Raw genomic sequence first — 12,010 nt, 5'->3', positions numbered from 1 at the left:
CCTGTTGTGAAATTAGCTAACCTTTGCACTCAGGAATAAAGTGGGCCTATGAGGAACCTTTTATCCGATCCTTTAAAGGAGTAGCCTAAACCCTGAATCGTTAACTGTCTTGAGAGGTGGTGAATTACACCACACACAAGAATTGCCACAAATACTAGTTTAACACTCTTTGTGGCTTAGTTTGGAAACCACACAGTTCTGTTCAGTTAGGCCTTGCCCTTCACTGCATCCCAGCCAGACACCTGACTCCTATCCAAAGCAAATGTCACGGTTACCTTTATTGACCTAATATCAGGAAATGTAGCAGCTGATAGGCTGGTTGGAAGGAACTATGGTTGATGGATTATTGCTGACCTACACACAGGTAAACAAAGCATAACCGAATTTGGCGTGATTCTGTAATAGACCGAAATCGTTAAAACATAGACACAATAAAAAGTCTCTCAGTATCACCAGTGTTTTAATTCTGTTCTTAATCTGTAGTCTGTTGAGTTGGGACAAATGCAGTGGGCTTCCTGTGTCACTGTACAGATGGCCGTATAGAAGTCTCCGTATTTGGAGCTGAGTACTTTACTGTCGGATCAGGTGTGTAAATGAGATGGGAGATGGGGAACAAGGTTTCAGTAGAATGAGAGTCTTTGTTGTATTTGTCTAACCAGGCCTTTACCTGAGATACCTTCAAAGGAAGGCCTTTGGGAGGGGTGGTGTAGCCTGCCCTCCTGATGAGTGTGAGGCTGTTACACTCACGTGGGCTTTGTTTTTCAACAAGAGACATTATGTAACGGATGTGTGCTGGCATTTACTGGGCACGGATTTCAATCTTCTGCTGCTTTATTGAATTCTTGATGGTTTTTTTGGCCGTCATTGGGCACAGTCTTCTACCGTGTGACCAAATGGCATTAGAATGACAGCGCTCTGCTTGGTAGTTTTTGAAAGCAACCAGAATTGCAAATAGCCAGGCTTTGTTGGAGTTTATAGACTAAAGTAGATAATATGGCTGCAAATAGAATTGTAGACGTAGATGTCCCTTTTTTTGAATATCGTTTAGTACCTACCAAGGGATTATGTTACGTAATACTATACAGCTGAACTGACATATTACTGTGCAGGTTGACTGGGTTTTTTTTTGTTTTTTTGGTTTGTTTGTTTTTGGTGAGAAGCCCTATGGGACTGGTATCCGTCATCATGGCATACCAGAAAGTGTCTTACCCATAGCTCTTAAAATCAACTCACCCATCCTGTGGCTTTCAGCTCATTCTAGCCAGCAGAAGAATCCAGTCTATTTGCCACTAGCCCTCACCTCTGCTCTTACGCATCAGAAACCACCTCCCTCACCCCATCCACACAGGCACGTGTGCAGTCTTATTTTCTCTCCCCTTTAAGGTCCTCTGGCTTTGGTACATCCCCCGGCAGAGAATGCCCTTCTCACCTCTGAGCATTATTGCTAAGGTTAATCATTATAAGCTCTGATTCCTTAGCACATTTTACTCCATCTGCAATTTATTATTCTACGTTTGATGACATGCAGTTGTAATCATTCTCAACATTTCATATGTCCTAAGTAGTAAAACAAAATACCTTGAAAATCTTTCTTATGTAATCCTTCCCTCACTTGCGTACCTGTTTTGAGTCTGACCTGTAATCCTGTAATGTATATATTCATGTCAACCAAAAGTTGCTTCACCATCGCTTTACCTCTGTGGCAAGCTGTCTGGTGGGTTTGAGCCCTGGCAGGGAGCCCTGCACTGCACAAGGCAGACTGGTTGTTGGTGGCTGGTTGTAGGTTCCAGGAATTAAGGTACACACTATATTGTGTAAGAATATTCTATTGGAAACATGCTAATATCCTTGCTAGAGTTACACAAGTATGTATTTTTAGTTTGGAGGAATGGTTTTCTTAACCTTAAATAAATAAAACTAAAGTTAGGATTATGCAATATAACAGTAATCCAATGAACACTGAGGAAAAATTAGTTTAAAAACAAAAAAACCCAGCCTCTCAGCAAATCCTGGAAATCGATGTGATCCTCCTAAAAGAAAAATGCCATTTTGTTACTAGCCAGGTTATTGTATTCTCAGATTACTAGGACTATTTTGGTCTGTTGGGGGTAGGAAGGGGAGAAAATTCACAGGAAAGATTTTTATTTTAACCATTTTTACCGTTTTTACTTCCACTAAGCTAACACTACTGCACCACACACATTTAACTCTTGAAACATGTACCCTTGGGTTAGACCTCATCAATTTGCAGGCCACCTGAGGCATGTATGGCTCTCCTGTTGACTGTGGGGGCCTTCTGTGTGTGTGAACGCCTTTTTCGTGGGGGCAGGATACACAAGTTTGGGAACCTTAACCGATACTGCAATCCTCATCACATGTGCCTCACTCTGGGAGCTGGGTGTGAGACACATTTGCACGGCCCCACTCCTTCCCTCTGACTTCCAGGTGAAAGGTCTGTGTCAAGTTTATTAATCTTATTTCTGACCCTTGTTATTAGGTAGTCAGTTAACCCTTGGGCTAGCTCTTAAAATGTGGGTCTGAAACCTAAGAATTGTATTTCTTTGGAAAATGCAGCCTTTCTGAAAACCCTCTTGAGGAGCATGGGGCTGCCCTGTGCTCTGAGTCTTAGGGCAGCAGCCGCCTGCTTCCTGCTGCTCTTCCTCGGGGACCCGAGGGTGGGTGGAAGTGAGCAGCCACTTCAGTGATCGTCGCGGCAGCTGGAACCGAGCCCGGTGCTTTGCTGGTGGTTCTCCTCCAGCCACTGGTGAGCTGCCTCTGGCCTGACCCATCCCAAGTACTGAGTCATAAACTGTATGTTTATGATAGAGGCTGTTTCATTTGTTTTTCTGCTACCTAAACACATCCTTGTGTCCATAGTGCCTTCTTCACTGAAGATATTTTCTAAACAAAGTTATTTCAGAACTCGTTTTAGAAATGTTTTTTTTTCTTACCTGAAATACAAGCAGCTGAGTTAATTAATGCAGGTGCAACTAATAATTAGCTGAGTTTAGAATATTAGAGAATGAAATTGTTGGCGACTCACTACCTTTTAATCATCTCTGTATGAGCCGGTGGTAGCTACTTTCATGTGTTTGTGGGAAATGCAAAGTGAGTGGTGCATTTTATGAAATGGTGTCTCTGCCGGACTTTGTGAAATCTTGCTTTATAATCAGAACACTGAACACAAGGATCCAGCCCCAGAATTACGTTTGTTTTCACGGGAGGGCTTTCAGGCTGAGCAGGGCAGCAGCAGGAATCAGCCTAAGTGAAATAAGCTGGTTTTACAGGCGCCCACTTCCCCAGCATCATCTGGCCCGAACTGGCAGGCTTCATGGTCCTCAGACTGAGCATTTCCAGAATTGTTATATCGGGGTCATCTCGTGTGAGAGAACCAAATGGCTAATGGGTGTCTAGTTTTAGGCTAGACCAGATTACCTGCCACTGCCATTCTCACCCTCCACAGTGTTACTGTGATTGGTTTTCAGAAGTCGCCGTGGGAGCCAGGAGTATATAACCCACTAATTTGAAAAATGCGTCAGATTCCAGGTAGTCAACTTGAAACAGATCTGCAGATTCAGCACTTTCTTCCCTCTTTCAGGCTCCCTGGAAACTAGCATGCATAACTCTAGGGCCTGTTGCTGTTTCCTCCATCGCAAGGGGAAAAGGGAGCACTGATGGGGTGAAGGTGACGTGCAAGGTCATCACTGTGAAGCAGTGTTTTTAGATGTTGTGGCACAAATAGTTCTCAGCTGTGCTTGGTATCGCACAAGCCATCTAGACGCTTATTTAATTCACTTGAGTTACAGCAACTGTATCTGAAGGCAGGCATTTTTGTGCTTTAAAAAAGGAGGGGGAAAATAGGCAGAGATTTTATAATATTAATTTGCCTCATGAAAGAATAACACCGTTCAGAGTGGCTTACTCTAATTGAAACTGTTAGGAGCTTCAAAGAAGAGAAAAATCTGTCAAGTGTGATAGGGTTTGTGACATCACTGGACATTGTGATTATCTGTCAGCGCTCTCAGTTGCCATATTTGACTTCTGGCCAAACCTGGTCTTTCTGAGATTTTTAGAAGACTGTGTTAGTTATGTGATTAGTGTTTTATTTCGAGTCACCAACCAACCGTAGACAATTGCTCTTCCTGTGGTTTCCAAGATACTGAGACGAGGCAGGTGGCTTTTGTTTCCATGCTAGTAGTGGAGCAGCACTGATATGTTTTAGTAAGTATTGACCCTTTAAAATGTTAATACTATGATAGGATATATTTGAGGGCATTTAGTTTATTATAATTGTACTGTGGGCTTTAATAACAACAGAATTCTTTTATTCTAGATGCTCACTCTGTCTATGATTCTAAAGTTTTGTCCCTTGTTTAGTGGATATTAGTGATCAAAAGTGGTTGGGTTGCCTAATATCCTGAGATGGAAAGTGCTTCTGGAACTTAATGCTGCTCATTGAAGTTATTTTATTTTATTTTATTTTATTTTATTTTATTTTATTTTACTTTACTTTACTTTACTTTACTTTACTTTACTTTACTTTATTTTACTTTACTTTACTTTACTTTACTTTATTTTACTTTATTTTACTTTATTTTATGTTTTACTGGGTCACTGGTTTATGATAAGTGGATATAATTCAGGGACAGCTAGATGGAAGAGACGCACGGGACAAGGTATGGAGAAACGGTGTGGAGCTTCCTCTCCGCGTGCCCTCTCCAAACATACCACCCTTCCAAATCTCTACGTGTTGAAACAGAGCAGGATCCTGTGGGGTCTTCCCTGGTACAGGTCCTTTCCGTGTCCCCCCACTTCTTACTTGTAGGAAATAGGTGAAGCTCCTTTAAATTCCAGCTTCTCTTCCACATACTGACTTGTCCATCTCCTTTCTATTTTATAAAAAATTCATTGCACATTATGTGATCATATTACACAAACTTTAGAAAACAGGAGAAAAAACTGGCTGTAATTTTGCAATATTTTCTTCATCATTTATATATATATATGTATATGTATGTGTATATTTTTAAAATAGCTTTGCGTATGTATGTGTATTTAGGACTGTTTTAGTTGCAAGTGACAGATACCTCGTTCTAAAACTTAAGCAAAGAGGGGATTTTGCTGCAAGGACTGAGTGTCCCTGAGCCCAAGGACAGGGGCCAGGCCTGAGGAGCAGTGGGAGCCAGGGCGCCTGTTCCCAGCCTTTCAGCCGTGTTCCTTCCCAGGCTTCTTTCTCAGTTCCTCTCTCTCATCTAGATTTGTGCACATGGCAGAAAACATATCCACAGGAATCTCCCGAGTTTAACTTCTCACCACTTCAACCACCCAGATTGTTCAGCCCAATTCTGATCTGATCCCAGGACCCAGTGTGCAAAATGGCTGTTCCTGGGCCACTGTTTGGCAGATGGTGGGGTTGGGGGGCTGCTCAGCAGGGGTTCCGCCTGTCGGGCCCCCAGATATGCATACATCTTCCCTTTTCACATATTCAACCTTCAGACTGCCCCCGCTTAACATACTGGAGCCATCCCGCATCAAGCTGCAGACCCTCCCCCCTCTCACTGGGGGCAGCCCCCAGTCCCCTTTAGCTGTAGCCCTCTGTGGTCTTATCACAGGGCCACTGTCCTCCCTGCCAACTGCTCTGGGTGACATGTGTTCCTCTGGTTCAGGTGTGAGCAGGTCCAGATGAGGCTTCACCATCAATACTCTGGACTAAAATAATTTTAACACCCCTGAAATTGTTGGTGTACGTGACCTTTGGATTCCAGCTGGGGCAGACCCCACCTACCTTCGGGGCTTCTGTTTTCCTAACCAGGGTGTACAGAGACTGATTCCCTAGTTCCAAAGGTGGAGTTAAAAGCAGACTCTTCTTCCTCAGCCTTGAGGCTTTCCACAGAGAATAGACCCTGCGGTCAGGCTTGTGAGGGCCCTGGGTGAGCGAAGGGCAGAACGTCTCCCCCAGGCCGGACACAGGCTGAGAGGAGGTGAGCCAGGTTTTGCCTGCCAGGGGGTCTCCACCAGGGAAAAGGAACTCAGGGACTGAGTGTTTGTCCTGCCACCTCGGACTGCCCTGAGGAGAGCCATTGGGCTTTCATTTTCAAGGGGTTAACTTAACTGGGCATCATGCTGGCTCTTAGCAAGAGTGACCAGGTATTCTGGGGTCCGGCTCCCGTACACAAGTAACCCTCCAACCTTTATGTTTAGTGCGAAAAGCCAGCCATACTCCTGTACTTTAAAAATAGCATTTGTGCCAAAATTCAAACTGTTACAATATAAGCAAGTTGCTTTGGCCTGTGTTTAATTCAAGACCCATAGGAACCAGCTGATTGGTGGGACAGTATCATGGTGAAGGAAGAGAAGAATCTCATTTCAGAGTGGCATCGCTAAGTGGGTCCAGACCTCAAAAGGATGTTATTCTAGGAGACCATACCAGCTATTGCCTGCATGTGTGTGCACATGCGTGTGTGCACACACACACACACACACACGGCTGCTATCATGGGAACCCTGTGGATGAGTGCACAGTACCTAGCGAAGGCAGAGGATAGGCAGACCAAAGAAAAAAATTCTATCCAGTATAATTATAACCACAGTGTACATTAAATTTTGGATTCTGTATTTTTAATGTTATATATAAGCTTTTTCTATATTATGGATTTTTTTCAAGTGATATTTTAATGTTTACATACAATATTCCATTGAGTGTATGTATCATAATTTATTTCAGCCATTTAGATTTAATCGGAAGTTCAGGTCTTTCCATTTTTTGTGTGTTTATAAATGGGTTGCAGTGAGTATCATTGTGCAAAGAGCTTTATCCAGTATCTGGAGTTTGCATTATGTCTTTTATACATTTTATTTTATAACATGTCTCTTTTGAAATCTTTATATAATGAGAATTGTTTTTTCCTATTTTGCTTTAAACATTTTCCTCTAATTCTTTGCCTTTTAAAACTTTGTGTTTCGTAAGTATGGGTGTGTGGGGGTGAGTTAGCAGTCTTCTTTATCATGGAGTCTTGCAGGATAACCAGGTTTTCGAAATACAACCAAGAGAAGGAAGTCGGTCAGGAAGCTGAGTGTACTTTCTCCCTCTGTTTCAGCGGAGGCTGTCCCTGGATTATTTCAGAATCTGCAGCCCTGACATGTTAGGGCCTGTGTGCAGGAAGGATTGCTGCTTAGATAGAATCAGGCGACCTGGGTTCCAGTCCTGACCAGCTGTTGTCCAGACATGTGCCCTTGATGGGGACTTGTGCTCTTCAGCCTGGGTTTCGCCATCTGGATCTTAGAAGGACAGCTTTGGGGTAGTGGGTGGGGGGCTGTCTGTGGTTGTCCACGCCCAAGGTGAAGAATCATATTGACCAGGTAGATTCTTCTACATCTCATTGCAGATTTTTGGAAGCCCCAGCACTGTGACGCTTCCTGAAACCTTACTGTTTGTGTCAACCCTGGATGGAAGTTTGCATGCTGTCAGCAAGAGGACAGGCTCCATCAAATGGACTTTAAAAGAAGGTAATTTGGATTTGGTCCTTGGCTGACATGGACGTTTGCTCTCAGCTGCTCCTGAGGGAACATGTTCCAGAAGAAGAGAAAAGCAGTCATATGTTATTTAATAAAATAAAAAAAGATAATGGAGGCAAGGAGAGGAGAGGAAATTGTACTCAGAGGGGTTTACAGCTTGAATTGTGATTGCCCGCTAGGTGCATCAGTTGAAGAGGCAAGCTTTATCTTCTTTTGTTTGTTTGTTTGTTTGTTTGTTTGTTTTGCTCCTGTTCAGATTTTATGTTTAAATGGCTCTAGGCTTTTATATTAATAGTTCCGGCTGGTTGGTCTTTACGAAGACAAGCTGCATTAAATTTTTTTTTGTTAAGTTCTAATGATTAGGATCTTGTCATCGTAATTACAAGAAGGTATCTTCTCTAACCTCGAATTACTCATTTGTTTTTATAGAGGCTGAAATAATTAAGAGCTGTAAGATTTGACGTGCATCCAAGTTAGTCGCGTTGTTGGCTCTTTATGCTGAGGGAAGTCGAAGGCGGAGCTCGTTTCTCATTTACTCCACCACGCTTCCATTTTATGATCTTGTCTTCCTGGTGATAGTTGGCAGAGTGGAGGCCCTCCCGCTGGGAAATTGTGTTCAGTTCCCAAAGTAATCTTCCCGGATAAAACCCAGGCAAATCCTGGGATTTGGGGCTTTCGGAGTCATCTCTATTACTCTGTCCTGTCATAATTCTCATTTGGTTTTAGATTCAGGTCTGACCAGTGTGTTCTCTTCCGTCACTAATCTGTGACTCATTATTCTCCTGAGCACAGCAAGTGTTTTTCCTTCATTAATAAAATGTTCCAAAACAGTACCTTAGATGGAAAAATATTGACGAATGTCAGGTCACACATCTTCTTGTCAATTCAGCAGCAAACCTAGTTGCCATCCATAGATGACCTTAGCTGGGGTACCGCAGGCTCCCCGCCTCTGCTGCCTGGGCCGGCGTGGATCAGCAAGAGCTTTAAGTAACGGAAAGGACCAACTCCGTCAGGAGCGAGGGGTCATGAGAAGACAGGGGAGCCCGGTGGTGGCACTGCATTACTAGGCTCCCAGAATATTACCTGTCTTCTTTCTCCATCATGTTGAAGCAGAGATCTTTGTATTTCAGGATTTCTGATTTTTGTCCAAAGATGAAAATTAACAAGTCACAAAAGAATTGAGATCTGCATTTTCACTGTTAAATGTTAGCGCTGGTCCCTCAGTTTCAGTATCCCAAGCAGGGCATTTCTGCCCCAAGCCACTTCATTCTTCTGCTTTACTTTTCCCTGTGTGTATTGTTTTGTTTTTAAAAATTTTATTTATTTTTGCATATATTGTTTTAACTAGGTCTTCTCCAAGTCTAATTTAATTTCTGCAAGTAGCCTCAGCTGTATCCAGCAAAATTGTGTCCTGCCTTGTTTGTTATATAGCCAAACATAAGAATCAATCTGTTCTTTCCTCTCACTTAGAGCTTAAAGAATTTGCCTCCTTTTAAATTTAACACGTGTTTAGAGAACTTAGTCTGTGAAAGACACTGTATGGGGCACAAACAAGGAAAAGACAGCCCGTGCCCTCCAATAGGGCACAGTCTGGGAGGGAGAAATGACAAGTACACAGAACTTCAGCAGAGAGCGGCTTTGTGACCACCAGAGAGGTGCCTGGAACCGCTGTGGGCCCAGGTCCAGCTGAGGCGGTAGCTGGGGGGTAGGCAGGAAAGGCTTTGTGAAATGTGTTGGAGCTGAGCCTCAGTAGGTGGACTGAATTCCAACGGAGAGAGGCCTGGAAAGGAGCAAAGGAGGCACCAGGTCTAGGATGTGGGGACAGGTCCAATCTGGGAAGAGCTTAGCAATGGAGGTGGAGGGAGGGAGGACAAGGGATGCTGAGCCCTGTTGTACTTGAGTGAACAGGAGGTTGGGAGCCATTGGTGCGACTGAGCAGGTGAGTGATCCTGCTTCCAGAACAATCCAACAGCAGTGTGTGGGACAAGAAGGGCCGGGAAGGCCAGTGATACATGGGGCAGACCTGAAAAGGGGATTTTAGGGAAGGGAGGGGGTGGGGAGGATGAGAGGCATGCCAGAAATAGGATCAGGAGAATCCAACAGCTGGTTCGGTGGGCAGAACAGGGAGGTTAAAGACACTTAAAGGCAGAATTAGAGAAAGCTGATTAAGGTCTAATAATTTCAAGTAATGAAATTCAGTTCACTGAAATTTCAGTATGTGCTAAGTCTCATTGTTTTTCTGAGAATAAACTGGCTTATTTTATCTAAATTGAGCCCTGGGTATCAGTAGCCTTGATATATATATTTCCATACTAAGATTAAAGATGGTACCAGAGACCCGGAGTTTTTGAATTTAATTTTTATCTTGCAGTTATACCTAAAGATTTCTAAATTGATATTTCTAAACCTTTAATATGTAAATAGATTATACAGGTATCCAAATACCGTTCTAGGCTCTGAGGATACAGCAAAGTCCTTGTCCTCACAGAGCTTTCATTCTGTGGGGGAAACAGTTAAGGAGGTAAATTACATAGTGGTGATAAGGGCTGTGGAGAAAGATAAAGCAGGGAAGCGGCCTGGGGAGTGCCAGGTGGCTGGCTGGGCACGGCCTGGGCGGGGCTGCAATTTTACAGGGATGGTCCCACTGAGAAGGCCCCACTGAGAAGGCTTCAATTATTTGAGCAAGAACTCCTGGAGGCTGGGGAGTCTTTGTGCAGAAGGCAGGGGGTGGGGTGGGGCAGAGGTGGGCGCAGTGCCAGGCAGGGAGCAGGGAGCAGAAGAACAGAGGTGAGAGCGGCTGGAAGGGGCCGGAGGGGAGAAGTAAAAGAAGAGCTCAGAGGCCACGTGTTAGGGACGCAGTGCTCCCTTTCAGAATGTATATATTTAGTTCTCTTTTTTTGAAGTACAGTTGGCTTACAGTATTGTGTTAGTTTCAGGTATACAACATAGTGATTTGTTTTTTTTCTTTTTGCAGATTATATTCCATTATAGGTTATTACAAAATATTGGGTATAATTCCCTGTGCTATACAGTAAACCCTTATTGCTTATCTACTTCATACATAGTAGTTTGTATCAGTTAATCCCATACATTTGTCTCTTTCCAACTTCCTCTCCCCTCAGAACATTTGTTGTCCCCATCACTGCCTGAAATGCAATTTATAGACAGTAACCTGCATACACACACAGTTTTAAAAAGAAATGTATTGGGGGAGAGTATAGCTCAGTGGTAGAGTGTGTGCTTAGCATGCACAAGGTTCTGGGTTCAATCCCCAGTGCCTCTGTTAAAAAACAAATAAATTAATAAACCTAATTACCTCCCCCTACATAAAAAAAAGAATAAAAAAAAAAAAAAAAGAAAAAGAAATGTATTACCTGACTGGTAATCCGAAATAGTAGGAAAGTGACTTTTCACCACATGTATGTAATTTAACATGGAAACGCTTTGGAGGCATACTGACATACTGACACTGCACCCGTGAACGCTGTGCTGTTAATGCAGGCTGACAGAAGTGCAGACAGGATGGTGAGTGGATTTCCAAGATGGTGAACAATTCTTGTAACATTTCAAATAAGAGAAGTACATTCTTACTTGATTTACACAGTAGTCACGGTTTGAGAAGATTCATTGGGTAAAATTATGCAAAGAATGCTTTTGCACTTTTATGTAAAGCAGTTCAGGTTGTAGGCTCAGATAATTATTAAAGGTTTTTGGCCCATGTGAGTGTCTGGCAGGATGTCAGAGCGGCCTGCAGATATGGGTGATTTTCAGCCTACCGAGCATCCCTGGCCTGCTACACTTAGTACCCACATCACCACCCAGTTCCTGTGACCACCAGGAAATGCCCTTGTAGATTTCCTGAGCACTGCCTGTTGAGCCCTCCCCATGGAGACCACAGGTATAGGACCTAGTGGCTGATGTTAAGAATGTTGGCTTTTTTGAAGCCGCTGGAGGAATCTGAGCAGGAGAGTAACATACTCTGGTGTTGTGGACTGAATACTTGTGTCCCCCAAATTCAGATGTTGAAACCTTATCCCCCAGTGTGCTGATATTTGGAGGTGGAGCCTTTAGGAAGTGATTAAGTTTAGATGAGGTCATGAGAGTGGTGCCCCCATAATGAGATTAGTGCCCTTATAAGAAGACGAAGAGACCAGAGCTCACTCTGTCTCCACCACGTGAGGAAACAGTGAAAAACAGCCGTCTGCAAGCCAGGAAGAGGGCTCTCAACGGAACTCAACTATGCTGACACCCTGATCTTGGACTTCTAGCCTCCAGAACTGTGAGAAATAAATGTCTGTTGTTTAAGCCACCCAGGCCATTATTTTGTTACTGCAGCCCGGGCTGACTAAGTCACCTGGCATCCACTTTACAGGATCAGCAGGTGCTGGGTTGGGGCTGAACTGACGGGGCCTGGAGGAAGCAGAGACCAGGCAGGGGCTACGGCACCAGTCCAGCTGAGGGAGGACACGAGCTCGGGCCTGAGTGGGGAGTCAAA

At 43.7% G+C, this 12,010-nt stretch overlaps 1 protein-coding gene across 1 annotated transcript in view; it reads left to right on the top strand.

The window, feature by feature from the left end:
* ERN1 (endoplasmic reticulum to nucleus signaling 1) overlaps positions 1 to 12,010 on the top strand; it is a 77,066-nt gene that overhangs the window by 16,672 nt on the left and 48,384 nt on the right. Inside the window, exon 2 of the mRNA XM_074343487.1 lies at positions 7,386 to 7,506. Within this exon, the coding sequence (XP_074199588.1) occupies positions 7,386 to 7,506 (121 nt within the window). The remainder of the gene's footprint in view (positions 1 to 7,385; positions 7,507 to 12,010) is intronic.

Source organism: Camelus bactrianus, chromosome 16 (assembly GCF_048773025.1).
Source record: "Camelus bactrianus isolate YW-2024 breed Bactrian camel chromosome 16, ASM4877302v1, whole genome shotgun sequence".
Lineage (NCBI taxonomy): Eukaryota > Metazoa > Chordata > Mammalia > Artiodactyla > Camelidae > Camelus > Camelus bactrianus.
Note: the sequence above shows the minus strand (reverse complement) of the source record. Positions and strands in the feature narration are given on the sequence as shown.